This window comes from Neophocaena asiaeorientalis, unplaced genomic scaffold (assembly GCF_003031525.2).
Source record: "Neophocaena asiaeorientalis asiaeorientalis breed wild unplaced genomic scaffold, Neophocaena_asiaeorientalis_V1.1 scaffold129, whole genome shotgun sequence".
Taxonomy (NCBI): Eukaryota; Metazoa; Chordata; class Mammalia; order Artiodactyla; family Phocoenidae; genus Neophocaena; species Neophocaena asiaeorientalis.
In genome coordinates this window covers 2636978-2664791 of record NW_020172446.1, presented here as the reverse complement: position 1 = coordinate 2664791, position 27814 = coordinate 2636978, and the positions used below count along the sequence as shown (strand labels likewise).

The 27814-nt window shown below is 38.4% G+C and overlaps 1 protein-coding gene across 5 annotated transcripts in view; it reads left to right on the top strand.

Moving 5' to 3' along the window:
- Window positions 1–27814, top strand: part of NF1 (neurofibromin 1) — a 243002-nt gene that overhangs the window by 30641 nt on the left and 184547 nt on the right. For all 5 annotated transcript variants that reach the window (XR_003002089.1, XM_024736655.1, XM_024736668.1 and 2 more), the window contains exons 2-3: window positions 24158–24301; window positions 26054–26137. Coding sequence is in view for 4 of the 5 variants with exons in the window: in XM_024736655.1 (XP_024592423.1) it covers window positions 24158–24301; window positions 26054–26137 (228 nt within the window). In the remaining variant the exon portion in view is untranslated. The remainder of the gene's footprint in view (window positions 1–24157; window positions 24302–26053; window positions 26138–27814) is intronic.

Here is a 27814-nt window from a genome sequence, read left to right as displayed (position 1 = left end):
GAGCGCAGGCTCAGTAGTTGTGGCGCACGGGCTTAGTTGCTCCACGGCATGTGGGATCTTCCCGAACCAGGGCTTGAACCCGTGTCCCGTGCATTGGCAGGCGGATTCTTTTTTTTTTTTTAAAGAAGATGTTAGGGGTAGGAGTTTATTAATTAATTAATTTTTGCTGTGTTGGGTCTTCATTTCTGTGCGAGGGCTTTCTGTAGTTGTGGCAAGTGGGGGCCACTCTTCATCGCGGTGCGCGGGCCTCTCACTATCGTGGCCTCTCTTGTTGCGGAGCACAGGCTCCAGACGCGCAGGCTCAGTAGTTGTAGCTCACGGGCCTAGTTGCTCCGCAGCATGTGGGATCCTCCCAGACCAGGGCTCAAACCTGTGTCCTCTGCATTAGCAGGCAGATTCTCAACCACTGCTCCACCAGGGAAGCCCGGCAGGCGGATTCTTAATGACTGCGCCACCAGGGAAGTCCCTCAGATTCTTTTTTTTAAGACTAAGCACTTCAGGGGACTTCCCTGGTGGCTCAATGGTTAAGAATCTGCCTGCCAATGCACGGAACACGGGTTCGAGCCCTGGTTCGGGAAGATCCCACATGCTGTGGAGCAACTAAGCCCGTGCGCCACAACTACTGAGCCTGCGCTCTAGAGCCTGTGCCTTGCAACAAGAGAAACCACCGCAATGAGAAGCCCGGGCACCGCAATGAAGAGGAACCCCCGCTCGCCGCAACTGGAGAAAGCCCGCGCGCAGCAATGAAGACCCAATGCAGTTAAATAGAAATAAATAAATAAATTTATAAAAGAAAAAGAATCCAAAATGAGTACTAGAAATTCCGGGTAACCTAGAAGCTGGGAAGGATATGTGATTTCAGATACAAGAAATACTTTACTTTTTTCCTTACTAAGGCATTTGTTTGGTCATGTTCCTTCAAGGGAATTGCAAGTGGCCTTTTGATTAGAATTTAAATATTATCCTTTTCATATATATTCAATACCTTTTCTCTAGCCAGCAAGGATCTGTTAGGACAAAGTACTTTTCTTCTCTTGGGGGAGTGTAATTGTTGCTCTTTAGCCCTCCAGCACTCAGACCTATGATGTATTAATTATCTATTGCTGCAAAACAAATTACCTCAAAAAACAACAGACATTTATTATCTCACAGTTTCTGTGGGTCAGGAATATGAGAGTGGCTTAGCTGGGTGCCTCTGGTTCAGTGTCTTATTTGAAGTTGCAGTCAAGCTGTTGGCTGGGGTTGAATCTGAAAGATTCGTGGGAAGATGTGCTTCTAAGTTCACTTCTCTTATCGTTGGCAGGAAGCCTTAGTTCTTTGCCATGTGGACCTCTCCATAGGCTGCCTGAGTGTCCTCATGGCATGGCTCTTGGCTTTCTCTAGAGCAAGTGATGAGGAAGAGGCAGGGATTGGGGGGTGGAGGGGCGGAGAAAACAAGCCAGTTGGAGATGAAATCCTCTGTCTTTGATAACCTAATATCAGAAGACAGACATCATCACGTCTGTTGTAGTCTAGCAATTAGAATGACCAACCCTGGTACAGTGTGGGAGGTGTGAATATCAGGAGGTGTGGCTCATTGGGAGCCATCTCAGAGACTGCCTGCCCCACACTCAATCAGTGGGATCAACTTCTTCCAGCCTAGTGTATCAAATATATTTAGAAGTATAGGTTAATTAAACTAGAGCTTGATTAATATTTGTACATTGTTTCTGTTGTAAATTGAGAGTTCCCACATTTCTGAGCTTGTTGGTTTGGCATTTTTGCTACTCTCTCTTTTTTTCTCTTTTCCCACTTTCCCCTCCTTGTCCTTTTTGTATTTCTCAGATTTATTCAGAAAATTGTTGATTGTTTTCTACTTTCAACTTAACGTTGGGGGGTACTAGAGAAAATTGGGTTAGATGCTTATAGCTTGTAGATCCTGTTAGATTATAAATTTCAGTCTCTTACAATAATGCATGTAGATAAAAATTCAATTAACAATCAAGCTAAGAAGAAAAAAAAAAAAGAATTTTATTCAAGCCAAACTGAGGATTATAACCCAGGAGACAAACTCTCAAGCTTTCTGAGGTTCTACCAGTTAGGAGCTAGAGATGCAGTGTTATGCATTTTTGAGACAGTTATGGATCATATTATACATAAAGTTCATCAGAGATGTTTTGGTCAGGTATGTATGTTCAGAGCGAGCCTTTAGGTCAGTGTGACCCCCTATATAGGATGAGAAAGAAATATTAATCTTAAAATTACAATGTTGGTATCAGAAGAAAGGGACCATTTTTCTCAAAGGTTGATTATATCCTCCTGCCTAGAGGAGGTCTGGTTAATGTGTAATGCAGACACACATTGCACATTGGGAAAGGCCCATCACAGATGGGGGCGGGTTGGGGCTTGTTCGTGTGTGATTCAATTCTGACTTAGTTTGGTTGTCCTGCTGTAGAGAAATTTATGATTTTCCTTATGTGTATAATAATAATACTAATTTTGTGGTTTTAAGTCTTCAAGGAAAAGTGAATAAAGTAAATAAAAGGTATTATTTGTAGGTATATTTGATTTTACTTGTATGTGGTTATTATATGTTTTATTAAAAAATAAATGATTGCTGGGTTTTAGCACTTATGGATAGAGAACATGGGCCTTCTCTATAAATTAAGAGCCAGGAGATTTTTGTTTGAGTTTAGGAACAAAATTATTTTGTAGCTTTCAGAGGTACTTTTCTTCCTAAATCGTGAGCTTGAGCATCAGATTTCGGAAAGCTGAATTATTACTGAGGGCACTACAGCCCTCAGCCTGTGAATAGGTTTTATGCTGACACTTCACTTGTTAAATCTGTGTGGAATTCAGATACTTGATCCCTATGGAAATGCTGTTTTAAATAGTATTAGGTTCTCTTCCTACCCTCTAAACTCCTCCCCCTCTAAAACCTGAAGATTAGCCTGTATTGAATCAAAGCTCAATCAGAATTTTTAAATCTTTTTTAAAAATCTTAAAGCAATCATAAACTTACAGAAAAGCTACGAGTAAAGCACAAAGAATTTTAATCCCAAACCATTTTAGTCGTAAGTTGATGATATGATGCCCTATCACTCCTGAATACTTCACTGCCTTTTCTACAAATTAAAATGTTACTGTGTTACCCATAACACACCTATTAAAATCAGGAAGTTAACATTGATGCCTTATTACTACCACCTAATTCTCAGGCCCCATTCAGGTTTTATATTTGTCCAATAATGTCCTTTATATCAGAAGGATGAAGTCCAGAATCATGTTATATTTAGTTCTTACGTCTTTTTTGTCTCTTTCATTCTGGAATGAAATGTATCATCTGGTTATTTTGTAGACTGTTCCTCAATTTGGATTTGTTAACATTTCCTCATGGTTAGGTTTATGTTATACATATTTGATAGGAATATCTCAGATGCAATGCTGTGTCCTTATATCCTATCAGGTGACACAATTCAGACTGTCCAGCTATTGATGATGCTAACTTTGATAACTTGATTAAGATGATGAGCCAAACTTCTTCATTATAGAATTACTCTTTACATTATATGGGCATGCTTAGAAACTGTGTAAATATCTCACACATGGATTTTTTATTTATTTATTTATTTTATTTATTTATTTTTGGCTGTGTTGGGCCTTTGTTGCTGCGCGTGGGCTTCCTCTAGTTGAGGCGAGCGGGGGCTACTCTTTGTTGCGGTGTGTGGGCTTCTCATTTTGGTGGCTTCTCTCGTTGCAGAGCACGGGCTCTAGGCGCACGGGCTTCAGTAGTTGCGGCATGAGGGCTCAGTAGTTGTGGCTTGTGGGCTCTAGAGCACAGGTTTAGTAGTTGTGGCACACGGGCTTAGTTGCTCCGTGGTATGTGGAATCTTCCCAGACCAGGGCTTGAACCTGTGTCGCCTGCGTTGGCAGGCGGATTCTCAACCACTGCGCCACCAGGGAATCCCAATATCTCAGTCTTCATCAAGCTTTTAGTTTATTCAGGGATTCCTAAGAGTACAGACTAATTGTTTCTGTTATTCAATGGATGATATGTTTTATCGTTATTTATTTTTATGCTCAAGTTATTCCAGATATGGCCAGTGAGAGCCCCCTTAGTCTGGCTTCTGTGTCCTTTTGACATGTCTCCATCATTCTTTGAGCATTTCCTTTTTTTCTGACATGACAAAATGTTCCAGACTTCTCTGGATCTTCCTTGTGTTTCAGAGCTGGAAATCATCAGCTGTTTCTCTAAGGAGCCCTGGTTCCTTTTAGAGGAGGATGGTTTTTAAAAACCAAGATATAGGGGCTAGGTAGACTCATTACTACTGAGTTGTCCTTGTTTCTAAGTCTTAGTGAACAGAGTTAGGGAATAGACGTAGTCCTATCCACACATTCCAGGTATGTGTGTGTATACATATTTATATCAATATTAATTTCCATATCTATATATTGAAAGCTCTGTGTTTACACTGCCTCTAATTTTATATCAACACGAGGGTCCTTTGTAGTTTTCTCCCTTTCTTTATTTGTAACTTCTTTCTCTGACAGTAAGAAACCTGGCTGTCATTATTCTTAACATATTTACTTCTTTGATTATTCTCCCTTCATGTAACCAATCTCCCATCACTGTCATTCCCTGTCACCACTTGCTCCCAAGTGCAGATGCCCTCCTCACTCTGCTTTGGCTCCAACGCCCCTGATTTTTGAACCGCCACCCCCACCTTATGTGGGTGCCCTCCTTGCCTTGCTCAAGCTCGTATTCCTTACCCTGTGCTGCTTCCCTATGTGGACATCCCTCTCACCCTGTTCTGTGCCAGAACACCCTCTCCCTCGTCATGCAAATGCCCAACACAGTCCAACTGCCCTGGCTGGGCCCCACTCTCTTGTCTCTTAGTCTCACTCAGGCTTTGAAACCCAGCTTTGGGCTATCCTCCTTATGGACACCCTCCTTATCCCATTTCAGCTCTGACACCCTGTGTGGCCTCCTCTCCCATGTAGATACCCTTCTCACCCTGCTTAGATTCTAATACCCCATGCCTGGCTGCCCTCTCAATGGGAGTCTTTCCTTACTCCATTCATGCTCTGACACCCTTTGCTGGGCTGCCTTCCACATGTGGACACCCTCTTCGCCCTGTTCATGCTCCATTTCTTCTACACAAATGCCTTACTCATCCTGCTCCGACTCCTGCATCTCCTCCCCGAAGCACACACAGATGCCTACCTTGCTCTACCCCTCTTAATGGCTTTTGTATTGAATTATTTACTGAAGGGAAGGGAGAGGAAGGGAAAGGAAGAACCAGCATATTTTATGGGAGCAATGTGATCCAAGTTTATGTTTGACAGAAACAAATCTTCCCCTGCCGTGGTAGATATCTGGAGACAATGGAAAGGGCATTTGGGAAGCTGCTTTTGGAACTTCATTAGTATTTGGGACTACTGGTATAAATAGGTTCTTTATTTGTGAATCAGAGACTTCTATGTATGGAAAAACTTGGATAGTTGGTAAGCTCAGAATAGTAGGAAGGGAATAAACTAAAAGCAAGAAGTGTTTAGGGAAGGATGATGTTTGAATTCACTTCTTGATAAAATTGGTTTGGCTCTATGTTAATATCCTTGCCTACAAGTGTCCATATAGTCTTACAGTGTCCATTAAAAAAAACAAGTTAATTATTTAATAACCTGTTTTATGAGCTCAGTATTAAATTTCAGAATGTTATTGCAGTATTTTCTTACCTTTAATCATTTATGTACTATTAGTTTAGCCATATCCTGTGTCCTTTACTTAGCTTAACTTGAAGTTGGCTTACCTTTTTCACTTAGCCTTGTCAAAGGAATAGTATCTTTGTAATCATAGTGCTAATTATATATTTTTTGTATTACATGTTAAAATGAATGTAAAACTTAAAATTTTTAAAGCTCATTAGGTGCCATATAAAGTCATATTACAACCCACTGGTGCAGAGTCCACTTTGGGAAATGTGTTAATATAACCAGTATAAATATTCGATACATTTTCCTGATGTGTGTTTGTTACTTGGTATCTAGAGCCTATTTGTCTTTTTTTTTTTTTTTTTTGGTAGCATGATTTTTTTCTAGGTGTCTTTTCCCCCAGTATGATTTTTTTCTTTGCTTTTTTTCTCATTTAGATGAAGACTTATATTAAGTGAATTTTAATGTCATTCCCAACCCCATCATGGTCTGAGGGCCTTTTAGAAATTGGTTAAAATGTACACAGAGGCAAAGATTTTAGCCTATGACCTTTTCAAGAATTTTCTGAGTGCAACTAGGAACAAATTATCCATTGTTCACAGTGCTTTGCTCAATGTTATGCCTTCTCTTGCTAAATCCTCTTACTTGTTGAAATCTTCTATCTTAAGTAGCTAACAGCTTAATACAGATCATATTAAAAGGTTATTTTTCTTCCTGTAGTTTAGGCCCTTTACATTTCTGCAATAATATCCAAAGTTTTATATAAGGTAGCATGAAGTGTTCAAAAAGTTTTTTTTCCAATTGGGAAAGTAATACATGCCAATTGACAGTAAGAGAAACTCATAAGAGTAAAAGAGAGGAAAAAAATTAACTCATTTTTACCTCTCAGATACAATTTATCTTAAAAAATAACTTTTTAAAAAAAATATACCCACTCCAGGCATAGTCATTTCTTTATTATGAGTTCTAGTAGGATTTAACTTTATTTTGGAAAACTGTAGAGTCACAAAAATGGTTTCATTTTATTTTTCACTTTTAAAATTATTAGTGAAATGAGCACATTTTCATATATTTATTGACTACTCATCTTCTGTGAATTGCTTCGTATTTCTTCAGTTTTTGCATTAAATAGTCTTATTAATATATAATATAACCTGGGACTTCCCTGGTGGCACAGTGGTTGAGAATCTCCCTGCCAATGCACAGGACACAGGTTTGAGCCCTGGTCCTGGAGGATCTCACGTGCTGCGGATCAACTAAGCCCGTGAGCCACAACTACTGAGCCTGTGCTCTAGAGCCTGTGAGCCACAACTACGGAGCCCATGTGCCACAACTACTGAAGCCTGTGTGACTAGAGCCCATGCTTCTCAACAGAAGCCACCAAAATGAGAAGCCCACGCATCGCAGCGAAGAGTGGCCCCCCGCTTACTGCAACTAGAGGGAGCCCGCGTGTAGTAACAAAGACCCAACACAGCCATAAATAAATAAACAAATAAACAGATAAATATAGTATAACCTTATACTATATTAGTATGTAAACCTTTTGGCCGCTAGTTGTTGCACATTCTTTTACTTCCTGTTACTTGTCTTTTTCTTTGTAAGTAGTGTCTTGTTTTTTTAAAGCAGGATTAAAACGTTTTTATGTAGGTAAATATATTGGTGTTTTTTTGTTAATGGCTTCTGGATTTTGTCTTGTTTAGTAAAATCTGTCCTACCCAAATATTATGAGATTATCCTTCAGTATTTTTCCTAGTAATTTTATGACTGTTTTTCTTTTTTTACGTTAGGTTCTTAATCTCTCTCTCTCTCTCTCTCTCTCTCTCTCACACACACACACACACACACACACACACACACACACACACACGCATGTATTTTAAAATGTTCTGTTGACAAATCATTCTTTTACCTCTGATTTGAAATATTAACTTTATCATGTTAACTTTCTATGTACATTACTAATATCTGCTCTATGACTATAATTAGTTTATCCTTATAATATATTGGTTTTTTTATAAAAGCTTAATATTGAATAGAATGTTTTAAGTACCTGATAATGCAAGTCTCCTCTGGTTCTTGTTTTTCAGAAAGTTATTTGGTATTCTCACAAATTTGTCCTTTCAAGTGAACTTCAGAATCAATTTGCCATTTTAAATAAGCCCCACATCTTCCAAATCCATTATAATATCTTCTCACTACTTCTCCTCTACTTTTTTTTTTTTTAAGGACATACTTTTTAAAAAAAAATTAATTTGTATTTGGCTGCGTTGGGTCTTCGTTGCTGCGTGTGGGCTTTCTCTAGTTGCAGCAAGCAGGGGCTGCTCTTCGTTGCGGTATGCAGGCTTCTCATGGCAGTGGCTTCTCATTGCAGAGCATGGGCTCTAGGCACATGGACTTCAGTAGTTGTGGCACATGGGCTCAGTAGTTGTGGCTCGTGGGCTCTAGAGCGCAGGCTCAGTAGTTGTGGCGCACGGGCTTAGTTGCTCTGCGGCATGTGGTATCTTCCCGAACCAGGGCTCGAACCCGTGTCCCCTGCATTGGCAGGCGGATTCTTAACCACTGCGACAGCAGGGAAGTCCCTCCTCTACTTTTATTAGCGTAATTTAAGCTACCATTTTTCTCTTGCCTAGACTATCTTCTAACATACAGCAGCAAGAAGACTCTTTTAACAATTTTATTTTTAAGATTTTTTTTTTTTGATGTGGACCATTTTTAAAGCCTTTATTGAATTCTGTTACAATATTGCTTCTGTTTTATGATTTGGGTTTTTGGCCGCGAGGCATGTGGGATCTTAGCTCCCCAACTAGGGATTGAACCCGCACCCCATGCATTGGAAGGCGAAGTCTTAACCACTGGACTGCCAGGGAAGTCCCAAGAAGACTCTTAAAAAACGTAAATCTGATCATGTTGCTCCCCTGTTTACATCCCTTCAATATCTTCTTTCCCTCTCTTTTTCATTACCTATTGCTGCATGACAAAGTACTACAAAGCTTTATAGCTTAAAATGGCCTGTTTGTTTTGCTCACAATTTTGGGAGTCAGGAATTCATGACGGGTTCAACAATGTTCCACAAGGTGTTGGCTGGGATGGCTGGGGCTGGAGAATCCCTCCCAGTACAACTTATTCAGTCACATGTCTGGCACCTCAGTGCTTCTTGGCCTCTGTCTCCACATGGCATCTCATTCTTCCCGATCTCTCCATGTGGCGTGGAGTTTTCACAGTATGGTGGTCTCAGAATAATCACACTTTTTACGTGCAGCTGGCTTCCAAGGAGGAGGGAAAGAAAAACTGTCAGACCAATTAAGGGCTGTGCCTAGAACTGGCACAGTGTCCTTTCTACCATATTTTATTGGTCAAAACAGTCACAGAACCTGCCTAGTTGCAAGAAAATGGAAAAATAGACTCCACTTTTTGAGGTGGGAATGGCAAGATCTTATTACAGGAGAGCATGTGGGTTGAGAGATACCATGACTGTATTTGAAAAATATAATCTGCCACACCATCAAACTCAAAATAAATTCAAAGCTTTTAAAATGACCCACAAGGCTTTTCATGATCTGACCCATCCCTGCTTCTCTCTCTGACCTCATCCCCTGTATTTTCTTCTTTTGTTCCCTTTAGTTTAGCCACAATGGCCTCTTTGCTAGGCTTTGAATGTGCCACACTCGTTCCAGCGTCAGATGTATTTTACCTGCCTCTGCTGCCTTGAATGTTCTTCTTTAGACCTTTGCATAGGTCTTCCCATTCTCTTCATTTAGGTCTCTCCTCAAATGTCAGCTCTTCCTGACCACCTTATCTGATAGAATCTTGGTCGCTTAGTACCCCTAATCTTGCTTTTTCTTCTACATAGATTTTAGGGCTGGTATGAGAGCCTGGGGGGCCTGCATATACTTTTCTTCCCTCTTTGTTTACTGAACAAGTTTAGAAATAGAAGACCAAAGGTAAAGACCAAAATATATATGAAATATATAAATATTTGTGTGTATATGTATGTGTGTGTTCAGTGTGAAGTTGTGAAGTTGGAGACCCAGTGGGCCTGCTATCTAAACCTCAGAATTAGGCAGACTTACCCACCTAGTCTCAGGCAGTGTTGGTTACTCCCTTCTGCAGGGTGAGTCCCCTGATCAACTCTTGGAATGTTGATATAGAGGAAAATTCTTGTACTCTGTAACAGGCCTGTTCCCAAGTAAAGAAGGGTAGAGCTGAGTTGTGTGTACCTATTTATTATTCTCATTTTTATCAATCTGACTGACTAAAGGAGGATGAAAGGAGGGGAATAAAGGAAGTGTCAGAGATGACTCTCAGATCTGAGAAACTTGGTGGATTGTGGTACTGTTTACTAAGATAGGAAATATGGTAGGAAGATTATAAATTAAATTTTAGAAACACTGACTTTGAAGTGTCTTAAGATACCCACGTGGAGATACCAAATAGGCATTTGGATGACACATTTGAACGTACAGATTTGGTAGTTGTATTAGTCTTCTATTGCTATGTAACAAACTACCAGAAGCACAGTGGCTTAAAACAATACAAAATTATTATCTCACAGTTTCTGTGGGTCAGGAATCTGGGCACTGGTTAGCTGGGTTCTCTGCTCAGGTCCTCACCAGGATGAAATCAAGGTATTGGTCAGGGCTATGATCTCATCTGAGGCTTGGGGTCCTCTTCCAAGCTCACTGGTTGTTGATAGAATTTAGGTCCTTACAGTTGTAGGACTGAGGCCTTCAGCTCCAAGAGGCCTCTTGCTGTTCCCTGCCATGTGGCCTTCCCCACAGCATGGTAGATTGCTTCTTCAAGGCCAACAAAGTATTTTTGGTGCTTCATATCTCTTCTTTGGCTTCCCTGGTTAGGACAGACTCATCTGAGATAATCTCCCATTTAAGCCAACTGATTAGGGACCTTAACTGCATCCTCAGAGTCCCTTTTGCTGTGTAATGTAACAGTCATGAAAGGGATATCCCTTCATGCAAGTCCTTCTCACTCTTAAGGAAGAGAATTGTACAGGGTGTGTGCACCAAGGAATGAGACTCTGGGGCTTAGTCGTTTGCAGTCATCATAGTAGTAATCAGTAGGATAGTCAGTGAATACACAAGATTGCCCAAGAGAAAGGGTGAACAGAAGAGAGATTAGGGGATAATTTCAGAATTATTGGTACCTTGAGGGTACATTTATTCATCTTTGTGTTTATAGCACCTACATTGCTATCTGGTACATAGTGGTTATTCAATAAATGTTTGTTAGAATTCTTCCTTGATCTCAGATTTTGAAAAATTAATGTATAAATTTATATTATGTGTCCTTCCCTTTTATGTATATAGTCTTTTTTTCTTTTTCTGTGTGTGGTAAAATACACATAAAATTTACCATCTTAATCTTTTTTTTTTGCAGTATGCGGGCCTCTCACTATTGTGGCCTCTCCCGTTGCGGAGCACAGGCTCCGGACGTGCAGGCTCAGCGGCCATGGCTTACGGGCCTAGCCGCTCCGCGGCATGCGGGATCTTCCCAGACCGGGGCACGAACCCATGTCCCCTGCATTGGCAGGCGGACTCTCAACCACTGCGCCACCAGGGAAGCCCCCATCTTAATCATTTTTAAATGTACAGTTCGGTGGTATTAAATACGTTCACATTGTTGTGCAGCCATTACTACGATCCATCCCCATAATTTTTCATCTTATAAAACTGAAACTCTGTACCTGTTAATCAGTAATTCCACATTCTCCCCTCCCTTTAGCTCCTGTCAACCACCATTATACTTTCTGTCTTTTGATTTTGACTACCTTAAGTATCTTGTATAAGTGTAATCATACAATGTTTGTCTTTTTTGTGACTGGTTTAGTTCACTTAGCATAATGTCTTCAAGATTCATTCATGTTGTAGCATACTGGAGAATACTTTCCTTTTGTTTTTGTTTTTGTTTTTGTTTTTGCAGTACACGGGCCTCTCACTGTTGTGGCCTCTCCCGTTGCGGAGCACAGGCTCCGGACGCGCAGGCTCAGTGGCCATGGCTCACGGGCCCAGCTGCTCCGCAGCATGTGGGATCTTCCCGGACCGGGGCACGAACCCATGTCCCCTGCATCGGCAGGCGGACTCTCAACCACTGTGCCACCAGGGAAGCCCTTCCTTTCCTTTTTAAGGCTGAATAATATTCCGTTGTATGTATATACCACATTTTGCTTATCCTTTCATCTGTCAGTGGACACTTGGGTTCCTTCCATGTTTTAGCTGTTATGAATAATACTGCTGTGAACGTGGGTATACACATATCTCTTTGAATCCTACTTTCACTTCTTTTGAGTATATACCCAGAAGTGGAATTGCTGGATCATATGGTAATTCTATTTTTAATTTTTTAGAGAAAATTTCATACTGTTTTCCACAGTGGCTGTACCATTTTATATTCCCATCAGCAGTGCACAAAGGTTCCAGTTTCTCCACATCCTCACCAACACTTGTTGGTTTTCTGTGTGTGTGTGTGTGTGTGTGTGTTTTGATATTAGCCGTCCTAATGAGTTTTGATTTGCATTTCCCTAATGATTAATGATGTTGAGCATCTTTTCATGTGCTTCTTGGCCATTTGTTTATCTTCTCTGGAGAAATAACTATTCAAGTCCTTTGTCCATTTATGAATCAGGTTGTTTTTGTTATTGTTGAGTTTTAGGAGCTCTCTATATAGTCTGGGTATTAATCTCTTACCAGATACATGATTTGCAAATATTTTCTCCCATTCTGTGGTTTACCTTTTTGTTCTGTGGATAGTGTCTTTTTTTTTCGTTTTCTTTTTTTTCCGGCCTCACCGTGTGGCATGCGAGATCTTTAGTTCCCCAACCAGGTATCGAACCCCATGCTCCCTGCAGTGGAAGCATGGAGTCTTAACCACTGGACTGCCAGGGAAGTCCCTGGTTAGTGTCTTTTGATGCACAAAATTTTAAAGTTTTCTTGAAGTCCAGTTTGTTTATTTTTTCCTTTGTAACCTGTACCTTTGTTGTCATATCCAAGATATCATTAAGAAATTCAGTGTCATGAAGTGTCCTATGTTTTCTTTTAAGAGTTTATTTGTTTTAGGTCTAACATTTAGGTCCTTGATGCACTTTGAGTTACTTTTTGTATATGGTGTTAGGTAAGGGTCTAACTTCATTCCTTAGCATGTGGATACCCAGTTTTCCCAGTACCATTTGTTGAAAAGACTATCCTTTCTCCTTTAACTGGTCTTGGCACCCTTGTCAAAAATCATTTGACGATATACAAGAGGGTTTATTTCTGGTGTTCTGTTCCATTGGTCTACATGTCTGTCTTCATGCCAATACCATGCTCTTTTGATGACTGTAACTTTCTAATAAGTTTTGAAATCAAGAAGTGTGAATCTTCCAAGGTTGTTCATCTTTTTCAAGATTGTCTTGGCTATTCAGGGTCCCTTGAGATACATATGAATTTTAGAATGGGTTTTTCTATTTTTGCAAATATGTCTTTAGGATTTTTGATAGAGAATGCATTGACTCTGTAGATCATTTTGTGTAGTATTGACAACTGAGATAATCATGTGGGTTTTTTTTCCCTTGATTTTGTTGATGTGGTGTGTCACATTGATCAGTTTTCATATGTTGAACCATTCTTGCATTCCAGGAACAAATCCCACTTGGTCATGGTGTATAAATAATCCTTTTTTTTTTTTGCGGTACGTGGGCCTCTCACCGCTGTGGCCTTTCCTGCTGCAGAGCACAGGCTCTGGACGCGCAGGCTCAGCGGCCATGCCCCACAGGCCCAGCTGCTCTGTGGCATGTGGGATCCTCCCGGACTGGGGGCACGAACCCGTGTCCCCTGCATCGGCAGGGGGACTCCCAACCACTGCGCCACCAGGGAAGCACAATCAATCCTTTTAATGTGATGCAGAATTCTGTTAGTATTTTGTTGAGAATTTTTGCATCAATGTTTATCAGGGATATTGGTCTATAATTTTCTTTTAGTGTCTTTGGCTTTGGTATCTGGGTTATGCTGGCCTTATAGAGTGAGTTAGAAGTGTTTTTTTAATTTTGGGGGAAAGCTTTAGAAGGGTTGGTATTAGTTTTTCTTTAAATGTTTGGTTGAATTCACTAGTGAAGTGATCAAGTACAGGATTTTTCTTTTTTGGGAGATTTTTTGATTACGCATTCAATCTCCTTAGTAGGTATAGGGCTATTCAGGTTTTCTGTTTTTTTGTGATTTAGTCTTGGTAGGTTTTGTGTCTCTAGGAAGTTTCCCATTTTATCTAGGTTTTCCAGTCTTTTTGGCATACAGTTGTTAATAGTACTTTCTTTAAATCCTTTTTAGTTCTGTAGAATTGATAGTAATGTCCCCACTTCCATTTCTGATTTTAGTGCTTTGAGTGTTCTCTCTTTTCTTGGTCCATTGAGCTAAAGGTTTGTCAATTTTGTTGATCTTTTTGAGGAACCAACTCTTGATTTCATTGATTTTCCTCTATTGTTTTACTATTTTGCTTACCTCTGCTCTCATCTTTATTTCTTTCCTTCTCCTAGATTTGGGTTTCCTTTGTTCTTCTTTTTCTAGTTCCTTAAGTTGTAAAGTTAGGTTGTTGAGTTGAAAGTTTCCTTGTTTTTTGTTTTTTTTAGTTTCCTTTTTTTAATGTAAGCATTTATAGCTATAAATTTCCCCCTTAGCACTGCTTTCACTGCATCCCATAAGCTTTGGTTTGTTGTGTTTTCATTTTCATTCATCTCTAAGTATTTTCTAATGCCCCTTGTGAGTTCTTCTTTGAAACATTGGTTGTTTAAAAGTATAATGTTTAATTTCCACAGTTTTGTGAATTTTCCAGTTTTACTTTTGTTACTGATTTCCAACTTCATTCCATTGTGGTCAGAGAAGATACTTTGCATATCTATCCTTTAAAATCTATTGAGATGTTATTTGTGTCCTTACCTATGGTTTAACCTGTAAAATGTCCCATGTACACTTAAGATTGTATATTCTGTTGTTGGGTAGAGTGTTTTGTACATGTATATTAGGTCTAATTGTTTTATTGTGTTGAGTCCTCTATTTCCTGACTTATTTTCTGTCTGGTTGTTTTCTCTGTTATTGTGAGTGGAATGTTGAAGTCTCCAACTATTATTGTAGAACTCTCTGTTTCTCCCTTCAATTCTGTCAGTTTTTGCTTCACGTGTTTTTTTTTTAATTGTGACCATGTCACATATGAAGTTTTTCTAAAAAAATAATTAATTAATTTTTGGCTGTGTTGGGTCTTTGTTGCTGCACACAGGCTTTTTCTAGTTGTGGTGAGTAGGGGCTACTCTTCGTTGTGGTGTGTGGGCTTCTCATTGCGGTGGCTTCTCTTGTTGCGGAGCACGGGCTCTACGCACACAGGCTTCAGTAGTTGTGGCATGTGGGCTTCAGTAGTAGTGGCTCGCAGGCGCTAGAGTGCAGTCTCAGTAGTTGTTGTGGCACACGGGCTTATTTGCTCTGTGGCATGTGGGATCCTCCTAGACCAGGGCTCAAACCTGTGTCCCCTGCATTAGCAAGCAGATTCTTAACCACTGTGCCACCAAGGAAGTCCCTGCTTCATGTATTTTGATGGTCTATAATTAGCTGTGTAAATGTTTATAATCTATCTTCTTGCTGTATTGAACCTTGTATTAATTTATGATGTCCTCCTTTGTCTCATAACTTTTTTTGATTTAAAGTCTATTTTGTCTTATATTAGTATAGCCTACTCTCTTTTGATTACTGTTTGCATGGAATAATTTTTTCCATTCCTTCTTCTTTAACCTGTTTGTGTCTTTGGATGTCGAGTGAGTCTCCTGTAGGCAACTTATAGTTGGGTCATTCTGCCAAATCTGTCTTTTGATTGGCGGGTTTAATCTAATTATATTTTAAGTAATTACTGATAAGAGGAGACTTACTGCTGTCATCATGCTATTTGTTTTCTATATGCCCTATAGCTTTTTTTGGTCCCTCATTTCCTACATTACTGTCTTCTTTTGTGTTTACTTTTTGTAGTGGAATGTTTAAATTCCTTTCTCATTTCCTTTTTGTATATTCTACAGCTAGTTTCTTTGTGGTTACCAGAGTGATTACATTGAATGCCCTAATGTTATAACACTCTCACTTGAATTTATACTGCTTAACTCTGAGTTTTGACAAATACACACATTCATGTAATCCTAACCATGATCAAGATATAGGAAGTTTCATTACCCCCCAAATTCCCTCGTACCTCTTTGGCCAGGAGGGGAGGTGGTGGCAAATCCTGAGGGGACATCTGTTGTCTTGCAGGGGAGAGGTCTCTGAATTGTCTTCAGACAGGCGTGGGGAATGCTTGCTCTTAGTAACAGTAATGGGCCACTTCTGTAGACTTTGAGGGTTCAGGGCAATTTGGAGATAAAAGATTTTGGGGAGCACCAACCCAGATGTTTCCTTTACATGTGTCAGAGTCTTATTATTCTTTGCCAACCACAGCTCTCTGATCTTGGCGTAGCAGACCTGCCTTGTTTGGGAGTTTAACTTTTGGAACCTAGAAACTCTGATAATTCTGGTTCTTGTCCTTAGGTTTCTTTGCCTTCCTGCTGGAGGAGAGGAGAGCATCTTTGTGTGCTTCCAGAGAGGCCTTCTGGCTTTCATACTTAGCTTCTAATTGGCAGTCAGCTTTTTGTTCTCTTTTTTCGCAGAGCTCAAATAGTTTAGTAGTATTCTTCAAATTCAGTTGTTTTTGAGGTTACTATTTCTCCTTCATTGCCAGCTTTAAATTCACATCTTAGCACCTGCTCCATCTGCCCTGAGAGCCTAGTGCAGGATGTTCATTAAGGTGTTCCCTTGGGATGCACACCTGAGAGAAGGGAGGATTGCAGATGCAGAATTCATGGTACAGTGCAGGCCCAGAATCAGGTTTGGCCAACTGCTTTGGGGAGCTCTGGAGCTAGAATGGCCCTTTTGAGTTTCCCAGAATTGGGCTGAGGTGTTCCGGCCTTTATATTGCCATTATCAATTGGTCATTGGATGTGGGCTGCCCAGGAAGGGTTTCACCTGGGCAGGATCATTCTCTTCAGGTGAGGCGATCCCTGAGGGGCTGACTGACAGCACTCCAGCAGTTAAGTTCTTCCCTGAATGGGGAGCTGAGCAGTGCCTCAGCAGTGCCTACCAAAATTCCCCTGTATCCACTAGGAGTGACCAGTTTGTTTTTTTAGTATCATTAACTCATGGATTTAAATATGTATTATATAGAAAACTTGCCATTGACTTATAAGTATGGAAAGACTCACAAATGTATGTAAATATACAGCTCAATGAATGTTTGCCAAGTAAACACAGCAGTGTAACCAGTACAGAGATCAGGAAATAAAATAATGCTAGCAATCCAGGAGTTCCTCTTTCCCCTTCCTTTTCCTTCTGGTCATTACTTGCTCTTTCCAAGGGTCTCTGCTATCCTGACTTGAATTTAACATGTTTTTGAAATTTGTGTTAACAATCATACAGTAAGGGATCTTTTGTTCTGACTTCTTTCACTCAGTATTATATTTATGAAATACAGTTTATAGCTGTAAGTCATTTATTCCCATTGCTGTAGAGTTTTTCTTGGCTCGAATATACCATTTTTAAAAACCATTTCTGCTGTTGATAGACATTTGGAGTGTACCCATTTCTCTTGGGTATATACCTAGTGAAGTTGCTAAGTACAGTTGGCCCTCTGTATCCGTGGGTTCCACACCTGTGGATTCAACCAATGCATATAAAAAATAGTTGGAGAAAAAAAATTCCAGAAAGTTCCAAAAAGCAAAATTTGAATTTGCCAAGCAACTGGCAACTATTTAAGTAGCATTTGCATTGTATTTAAATCTATTCATGGCATTTATATCCTATTAGGTATTATAAGTAATCTAGAGATGATTTAATGTATATGTAAGTATGTGCGTAGGTTATGTGCAAATATTATGCCATTTTATATAAGGGACTTGAGTATCACAAATTTTGGTATCCTCTGGGCTCCTGGAACCAGTGTCCTGCAGACTTGGAGGGATGACTGTATGTATATGTTCCATTTTAGCAGATAATGTCAGTCTTCCAAAGTAATTACTGATTTACACTCCTACTTGTAATGTACAAAAGTTCCATTTGCTGTGATTTGCCCCTGTTTATTTAGGATGTTACTCTCCAGGCTGTACAATTAAGAACTGGGTGTATTTACTAGGGTCCCTCTCTCTTTAGCAGGTTCTGTACTCTAATCTTTGTTTTCTGAGGCTGTGAGATTTTGAAATTCTGTTCTGCTTTTCAGAAGTTTTTGGCTTAGCTTTTTTACCATTTTCCACCCAATTATGCATTTGAGACTCCCTCATGTCTTCAATTGTGTCACTCCGGCTCTCAGTGACAACCAGAATCTCTGATGGTTCCTCTTTCCCTCAGCAGAGGTACTTTGCTTGGGAAAGGCATATTTCTGAGTCTGTTTTTTGGGCGGGGGCAGATTCTGCAAATGCCCCAGGGCGGGAGGAAACAGCTGCAGAAGATCACCTTGCTTCTCCATAATTCACCCTTTTTCTGAAACTTAGCCTCTCTAGTCCTCATTCCTTCAGTAGCTCTCTAAAATCTTTAAACAGTTGATTTTTGTATTTTTTCTTTTTTGTGTGTGTGTGAGTTTGGGGGAGGGAGGTGTTGTTTTGCTGTGAATTACTCTACCTTGGAAGCAGAAGTATGGATTAAAACATATTTGATGTTTCAATAAATTAAAATTGTTGTCCTTAACAATGTTCAGATTATTCCATTTTTGGTCAGTGGGAGCCTCCTCAAAATTTATTCCTGAGTCTTTTTGACTCGATCCTTTGATAGCTTTCTTTGGCAGCTTTCTTGCTATCTAGTATGACAAAGTGTTCCAGGTTCATCATGTACCTTTTTGCCTCAGATGTGGAATCAGCCATTTTCTGAAGGAGTCCCAATTCCTTTTACCAGGAAATGGAATCTCAAGATCATTACTGCAGGGTTGGTCGTTGTTTTAGGCATTTTCAGCAAACAAAGGGAGAAAAATATATTTTATTTTCTTCATACAAGATAAAACTACATTAAGAATTGATACAGATACTTCCAGTTCCAATTCAAGACTACAGGGTTTTTACTTTGCTGTTCCTCTCCTGTTCTGAGAGTCGCAGTTTTTAATGACACCAGTAGTGACAGAATTAAAATATCACCGAATCACTCATTTCCATGATCCCACAATACATACAGGATCAAGATTTATCTTCATTTTTTTGTCCCTAGAGTATATTCCATTAGGAAGTCAACCTAATATGATTTAAAATAACTTAGAATAGTTCTTCTCTTTGTGACTATGCCATTAAAAATTTGGATACAAATTTCAGTTCATTTGTTTATTTTTGATTTCTATTTTATTTTTTAGAATTTTAATTTAATTTTATATTTACATAAATTACATAATTTCAAAATAAAATCTACAAAAACCAGGGAATATAGATTCTATCCTCAACACCTCCTTTATTTTCTTTCACTTCCTAAAGGTAACCACTTAAAAGTTTTTAAGTTTCATCCTTCTGCTTTTGTATGTGTGAAGAGGTGTATGTGTGTGTATTTATTTCTCCGCCTACTTCTTAGATGCATGGTAGCATACTGTATACTCTTTTCTTCACCCTGTTTTTTTAACTTAAAGATATATCCTGGAGACTGTTCCATAGTTTGATGAATTTGGACTCATTTCTCATATTTTTTATGTTACATTTATATTTATACAAGTCTTTTATTTTAAGTCATTTTTAATTGTGTGGTCTATGTTATTTGCTCTCCCAGCATATTTTTTGGTATTTCAGAAGGTTTGTGTATTAGGGTTCAGTCAGGGAAGCTGATCGTGTAATGTGGGAAGGGACTTATTATGGAAATTAGACCATATACAATTTTGAGAGGACTCGTGGGGTGAAGATCTAGAAGGGGGAATTGGAGGATCAGAGAAGGAGTCACTAGTCAGATCCTCTAAATTAGTGACAATGGGTAGACAAGTTGGAGCTTTTAGGGAAATCTGAGAAGCCAACTATGTCCAGCCACTGAAGTGCGACTGTGAAGGAGAAGCTTGAAGAGAGCCACATGGGAAACTTGCTGTGTTTAGTTACCCCCTCTGTAGGTTTCCACCTAAGCATCTGGTGATGGGCTTGTGCCACTGCTCACCCAGCACAAACCAGCAGTTTGTATTTTTGTTCTGTTGGTTACTTTTATATTGATGCCTTTGTATAGTATTCTAATTTCCTCCGTTTCTTGGGAGGGCAAGTTGTTATATAGTGGTTTTCTTCTGTAAGCAATATTGAAACAGCTAGTAAATTATTCTCATCTCCTCAGCCAGCATTTGGTTTAAAATAATACCCTTTTACTCTTAGTACCCTAAGGTAATCAGGAAACATCCTACTTTTTGTATACTCTCACTACCCTCTCCCTATTTTTGATAATTGTACTGTATCTATACTGTCATTATACATAGCAATTACATAGTATGTTTTTTCTCTTACTCTCGTCATTTATTCTCAGTTCTTTTAATAAATGTGTATTTAATGGTCCTTCTTAATGTGGATGTGTCTCCTGTTATTTTGGTTGACTGAAGTATGTTCTCTAGTAGATTCCTCAGGAAAGGCTTAAGGGAACAATATTTCCTGGGTTCTTACAGTTCAGAACAGTTTGATTGTCACCATTGTACTTGGGTGTCATTTTGCCTGCATATAAAATCCTTGGTTTACTTTATCTTCTCTTGAGAATATTAAAATATTATTTCATTTTCTATTAGCATATAGTATTGTCAAAGTCTGATGACAGTCTAATTTTTGTTCTTTGTGTAAGTGGCTTTCTCTTTCTGCCTGAATGTTCAAAGGATTTTTTTTTCTTTCTTGTTCACAGAAGGTCAATAGTTGTACTAAAATATGCCCTGGTATTGGTCATTCTGGGTCAGTTTTTCCAGGTATGTGGTATGCCCTTTAAACATATAGTTCCAAGTGTTTTTGAAAAATTTCAGCAACGTTTTCTTGAAGTCTAGTTTCTAATATTCATTCTACTCCATTGATTTGATTTCCTTCTTTGAGGACTCCTGTTATACATATGTTGGATCTTGTTTGCCTGTCTTCTCTGTCACTTTATTGCAAATCCCATCTTATTTTTCTTTTCTTTCTTTTTTTTTTGATATTAGAATTTTCCTCCTATTTACCTTCTTTTTCTCTTAAAGCATTATATATATATTTTTTTAAATAAATTTTAATTATGTATGTCTGGCTGCATTGGGTCTTCATTTCTGTGTGCGGGCTTTCTCTAGTTGCAGGCAGGCAGGGGCTATTCTTCACTGCGGTGCACGGGCTTCTCATTGTGGTGGCTTCTCTTGTTGTGGAGCATGGGTTCTAGGCGTGCAGGCTTCAGTAGTTTTGGCACGTGGGCTCAGTAGTTGTGGCTCGCAGGCTCTAGAGCACAGGCTTAGTAGTTGTGGTGCACGGGCTTAGTTGCTCTGCAGCTTGAGGGATCTTCCCGGACCAGGGCTTGAACCCATGTCCCCTGCATTGGCAGGCGCATTCTTAACCACTGTGCCACTAGGGAAGCCCTATATTTTGTTTTATTTACTCTTTAATATCTTCTGGTTAGTCTTCACTTCTGAAATGATTTTTCTTTTTTTTTTCTAATTCTTTCCTGAGTTTTGTCAACTTATTTCTATTTGTAATTCTAATTTGTTATTTCATATCTTTAATCATTTAAAAAAATTTCTCTTGGCTCATTTTGAATTAATAATTTACAGTTTCATCTGTTGGTGATCATATCTTTTTGGCGTGTTTTCATTTTCTGTTGCAATGTTATTCTGTCTCTTATTCTTTTTTCTCAAAATAACTTCACATATGATTTGACTACAGTGTTTTCTGTTGCTCATTTTTATGTGAAATTAGTTTTCCTGAATTGGTAGGAGAGAAATGTGGGCCAGGATAATTTCTATCTTCATGGCTCTGGAGCTCTTCTGTTGCTTTCATGAAATTAAACGAATACGTCATCTCATTCTTTGTGAGCTCTCTTGGCTTCCTTCCTCTCTTCCACCTTTATCTGGATCTTTTTCTTTTGCCCTGTTCTTGTTTCAGTCTGGAGTGAATCTCAGCAATTTCTTCTCAGCATGGGCTTCATCCTTGAAGGAAGTGTTTCTTTAGCTGGTTAGTTTAGAACTGTGCTGTCCAGTGGGTACAATGGCTACTTAAATTTAAGTAAAATAAATTAAAATAAAATTAAACATTTGATTCATCATTTGCATTAGCCACATAACAAGTGCTTAATAGCCATATATGGCTAGTGGCTACTGTAATGAGCATTGTTGATATAGTATACTATCCTAACCACAGAAAGTTCTATTAGACAGTGATGGCTTAAAGTGTGCTTTCTTCTTTTCAGACTTTATTATAGACCTTTTGCACACATGTGCCAATTGCCATGTGTACAAAAACCCCTGTATTTTAGCTAAGCTTCTAAACTTGTCCTGCTGTACTTTTCACTGAGGATCTAATGCAGTTTGGGGATTTTCCTTGTCAGACCCATCAAACATTCTGCTTCCCTCTGCTGTCTCTTGCACAGATGCTTATACCACACCAGTTTTGTAGCTGTAAGTGGTTTGTTCGTATTTGCTGCTTGTATTTTGGTTATTGTGGGGTGCTTTCTCCCCTAGTTTTGATGTAGATATATGGTCCATGGGTTTTGCGATTCTAGCTTCTTTGCTATTTTATGAGGGGGTGTATTAGTCAGGGTTCTCTAAAGAAACAGAACCAATACAGGGGAGATAGAAGGGTCTGAGGGCCTGAGAACCAGGAACACTTAGGGCAGGAGATCAATGTCTCAGCTTAAGTATTTAAGCAAAAGGGACCAATTCTTCCTCCTTCTGCCTTTTTTATTCTATTCAGGCCCTCAGTGGATTGGCTGATGCCCACCCACATTGGACGGGGTGCAAACTGCTTTACAGAGTCCACCTATTCAAATGCTAATTTCATCTGGAAACACCCTCAGAGACACACCCAGAAATAGTGTTCAGCCAAATATCTGTGTGCTCTATGATCCAATCAAGTTGACATGTAAAATGAACCCTCACAGAGGGATTTGGGGGGATTCACAAGCTACATTGCAGCCACTGCCATCTTTTCTCTCTGTCTCTCTTTCTAAGGATATTAACAATTCTTAATTTTCTTAATATCAAATGTAAAAGATCTTATGGGTATTTATTTGCATTTTTTAACAGTTTATTTTTTAGAGCAGTTTTAGGGTCACAGAAAAATTGAGTGGAAGGTAAAGAGTTTTCCCATATGCCCTGTGCCTCCACACATGCACAGACTCCTTTATCATCAGCATCTCCCACTAGAGTGGTACTTTGGTTACAATTGATGAACCCACATTGTCATGTCATAATCACCCAAAGTCCACAGTTTACATTACAGTTTCCTCTTGGTGCAGCCACTGCCATCTTCTACAGTCCTCTTTTTTCGGTCTTTTAGATTTTTTTCTCTCCATAATGTTGTAACATTATGTAATTCTGTAGCTTCTGTTCTGCCCTATCTTCTAAACCCTAAACATGCTTCCCCTCTTTTATTTAGAATTTCTTTACCATCAAATTAGTCACATTATTAACTGACTAAGCAAACTTGGGCATGCTGCTTGGTCTCTTTCCACTTTTTGTTGCACCATTTTAAAAATGAGGAAGCTGGACACAGGTTTGTTTCTTCACGGAGGAACCTCGTCAGTGTTCTGTATTAGTGTTAGCAGGATCTAATACTTAAACAGTAAATATATTCGTGATGCTTTCAATACAGAATGCTGCTCTTAAACAGGGTAGAGATGAACTTCCTGGTAGTGCCACTTAGTTCATTCTCAGATAAATATAGGTAAATATAACTATAATATCTCCCTTAAAAGATATTTTCTTTCCATGAGATTTATCTCTTTGTTGTTCTGTTACTCCCTCAGCTGTGTACCTGAGGGTGATTATCTTAGCTGAAGCAGTCTTACTATGTATATTCCAGGCTCTACAGTTTGTTTTCTTTTCTGCACAATCTGCCGTTCCTTGCCATTATTGACTAGAGGTCTAAGGCATAGATTTTCTTGGTCTGTTGTTCTTTTAATGCTTGAGTTCAATATATAAAAGAAAAGATTGCATTTTATTGCAGACATTTTTCTCTGAAATAATTTTTAGCTACAAGGAAGTAGCTCTATTTCTGTGAGTCATCATTCTGTCTTACATAGTGCTGGGTAAAGATTTAATTTGGTAGATAGAGATTTATGACTTCTAGAAAGAAAGCTGCAAAAATTGAAATTTCTAAAGAATTTTAGATTTGCTATAAATTCCTTTATATATTGAAAATTGGAGCTTGAGATACAAATATAGGTAATTGTGGTTGATAAAATTTTCCTAATATCTCATGATTTTCAATGAGAAATAGAGTTCTCGGTAGTCATTTTAAAATGTAAGCTAACATTTTTTTTTTTTTTTCCCTCAGCTTCCAATAAAAACAGGACAGCAGAACACACATACCAAAGTCAGTACCGAACACAACAAGGAATGTCTTATCAATATTTCCAAATACAAGTTTTCTTTGGTTATAAGCGGCCTCACCACTATCTTAAAGAATGTTAACAATATGGTGAGTGTTTGCATTACTGTTTTACGGGAGAATTCGGTTTGTTTTTTATTTTAAACTTTGGAACAGCATATTTTGAAATATGTAAAGTCATTTTCTGTGGACCCTGGATATAAACATTCATCTTAATTTATGGATGAGCACAGGTAACCTTTTAACTTTCTTTTTAGATTTTAATTCTTTTTCTTAGATACTTGTCTTATTTGTGACCCTATATCTACTGATCCATTTTTTCTGGAATTAGGATTTCATACAGATTTTGTCATATTTAAATTGACCATAGTAATCTATTAAAATCTTTTCCTTAGCTTCTCATTTGAATATTTACATATCAGATTGTCCCAGTCTTAAGTAGATGCTAAATAAAATATGACTTTGTAGTCCTAAAATGTGAGATTGCTTTTGTGAAGATGCTGTTTTATTTCCTTCGTCCTGTAACCTGTGAAAGATTCCATGGTAGAGAACCTGTGTTGAAACAGTTTTCCTCAAATACTTCATCAAGTATTTCCACTGTCAAAAGCTCATAATTGCTTCTTATTTTCCTGTTTCATAAAATCTGTTTACATTCCCTAGACTTCAAGGTACTCCAGCTATTTTCTCTCTGTACCTTTGAACATATTATTTCTCCTCTTGCTGTCTGGTGATTCTTTCCTCTGTGTCAGTTTCTATCTAAAATCTCCTTCATACTCAGTCCAGAACAACCGATCTGGATAATTTCTTGATTAACTCCAAACTGCTCTGCTTGTTTTGAGCACTTATAACCACAATTTATACTGTTTGCATTGAGCAGTGAAACTGATTTCTGGTTGTAGATTGTGAAAATCAGTACCATTTTCATAGTCACATCATCTTTGGTGTGTTTTCTTTTGAAAAAGTTGATTGGAAGATACCCCAGGCTTACAAAATTGGTAAACTGGAGGAGTGGGCAATCATATTTTCTCTTTATGGAAAAAAATTAAGATTTTCTGAAAAAAGGACCTTTTATAAATATGTAAAGTGACTTACAGAAATACATTTAAGATTTTATGGAACGCTTCTGTTGCATAGTGTGTGGGTCATACAGATAGGACTTTGCTTTTATAGATAAGTGGCCATGTTCTCATATTGAAAATGTTTTAGTATTTGGACCCTTCTTTTAAAAACAAAAACAGTATTGAGATATTGGCATTCATTTAGTGCTTATTGAGTAAACTGAATTGTGGAAACCATAGTCTGCTGTTAATAGTGTAGTATTTGATTTAAAGATTGTGAATGCTTAAAACTCGCTTTAATTGGTGTTACAGCATTTTGTTGCTGTAAGAGTTAGGCTTTGATTATTTTGTGGCATCAAAGTGTGGTTAAATGTTCAGTTCAAGATTCTGGTAAAGATCTATATGTGTACCTAAATCCTACATATTTTTTTCTATATTGTTCAAATCTAAATTTTACTTAAAAAATAACAGAACATGGGATTTTCCTAATGTTACCATCTCTTTAATGCTGTTTGTTTCAAAGTGCATTTACTACATATTTTTTAAAGTATAACCCAGAGTATCTTTTACTGTGGCAGGCTGATGACAGATGGTTTGCCTGAGAATTTATTTTGTGTGAGCATTAGGATAAAATCAGAAATAATAGATTTAAATATAGTATAATCTGGGAGATACAATGATTATTGATTTTCTTGATCCTTAGTCCCTCACTTTTCAGATGTGTGCTGATTTGTAGTGGAGAGTAATAACCAACTTTTAGTGTTCTGAATATCTTTTCTTTTAGAGAATATTTGGAGAAGCTGCTGAAAAAAATTTATATCTCTCTCAGTTGATTATATTGGATACACTGGAAAAATGTCTTGCTGGGGTGAGTAAATCTATTCTTGAATAGGCAGGTTTTGTGCATTCAGTTTTGAGAATGATCTGATGTCCTGAAGCATAGGTGTGGACAAGGAGAAGAGTCATGGACTTTTTGTCTAAGACATGAAAATGAATTTTGTTAACAGAGCTGACTGGGTAGCATAGAGAAGTTTTCAAGAAAAAATTATATTCTCATCTTTTGTAAATGAAATAGATATTAAGATTACTTATAAAGTGTTAAGCTTGAGTCACATCTCTCTCTCTCTCAGGTTTTCTAGAAAAAATTTTGTGGAAAAGTCACTATTTAATTTAACTGATTTCTCCAGTTGGTTAGGCCTGTGGCATTGCTTAGCTATCAAAGAATGATGTTAAAGACCAAGAGAATCTTGTTTCCCCCTGTGTGAATCTGATTTTATATTTTACTTTTCAAATCTATGTAAAAGAGAACTTAAAAAATTAAAACTATTACTATTACTGTGATAGATTCTACCTTAAGAACACTTGTTATGTAAATATGAACATATAAAATAGATATGTGGAGGAGTAGTTGAGTACAAAACAATTTTCTCATGTTTCCTCTAAATAGTTATCTCAGAGTTTTCAACCATGACTTACTTAGAAATTTTTCAAGAATATTTCTGGTTATTTATTTATTTGGCTGCGTCGGGTTGCGGTATACAGGATCTTTCGTTGCGGTGCGCGGGCTCTTCATTGCGGCGTGCGGCCTTCTCTAGTTGTTGCAGGCGGGTTTCTCTCTAGTTGTGGTGCGTGGGCTCCAGTGTGCGCGGTCTCAGTAGTCGCGGCGTGCAGGCTCAGTATTTGTGGTGCACGGGCTTAGTTGCCCCTCAGCATGTGGGATCTTAGTTCCCCGACCAGGGATTGAACCTGCGTCTCCTGCCTTGGAAGGTGGATTCTTAACCACTGGACCACCAGGGAAGTCCCCAAGAATGTTTCTGTTGTATAAAGCATAGTGCTTCTATACTTCAGTAGCTTTAATTCTTCCTGGAAAATGGTAGGAGTTTACATAAATATATAAATTTAATACCTCCATTTTAAAGATCTGTCTATTCAATATGTATTGGGGTTAACTTATTTCTTCTGAGATTATAATCTCTCTTCCTTTGACCCATCTTTTGCTTTTATTCAGAATTGCTTCTCTCTTCCACATATGTTATAATTGTTCTTTATAGTAAAACTAGATGGGAAGGGACTTTGACATATAAGGACTGATCAGTTGAGAACAGAGAGAACAAAGTGTTTAAAGAAGGGGTAGCGTAGGGAGTTGGAGAAGGGGTAGCGTAGGGAGTTGGAAAAAATAATTACATTCACACAATGATGTATCCTTAGGGAAGAGAGGTATAATATTTAAGACTATAGGCCACAAAACCTAAGCATAATGTTTTAAATTCTTTTATTGACCCTCGTCCACATTCCAAAATTGTGCTACAGTGCTTATAAGTTTTCTTCTTAAATTGAGGACAAGCTAGTTCTGTTTTAGCTTTGTGCTATGTATTAATTTGTGATGGGCTGTTCATTTGTAAAATAGAGTGAAAGAGCAAAAAAGCTGTTAAATAGGATGATGGAATTTTGAAGGTGGACAATTTTTCAACTTCTCTTGAATCAATTCTTTGTAGTGGTCTTATTACTTTGATTGTAGATGCCAATATCAGTGACACCCATGTTT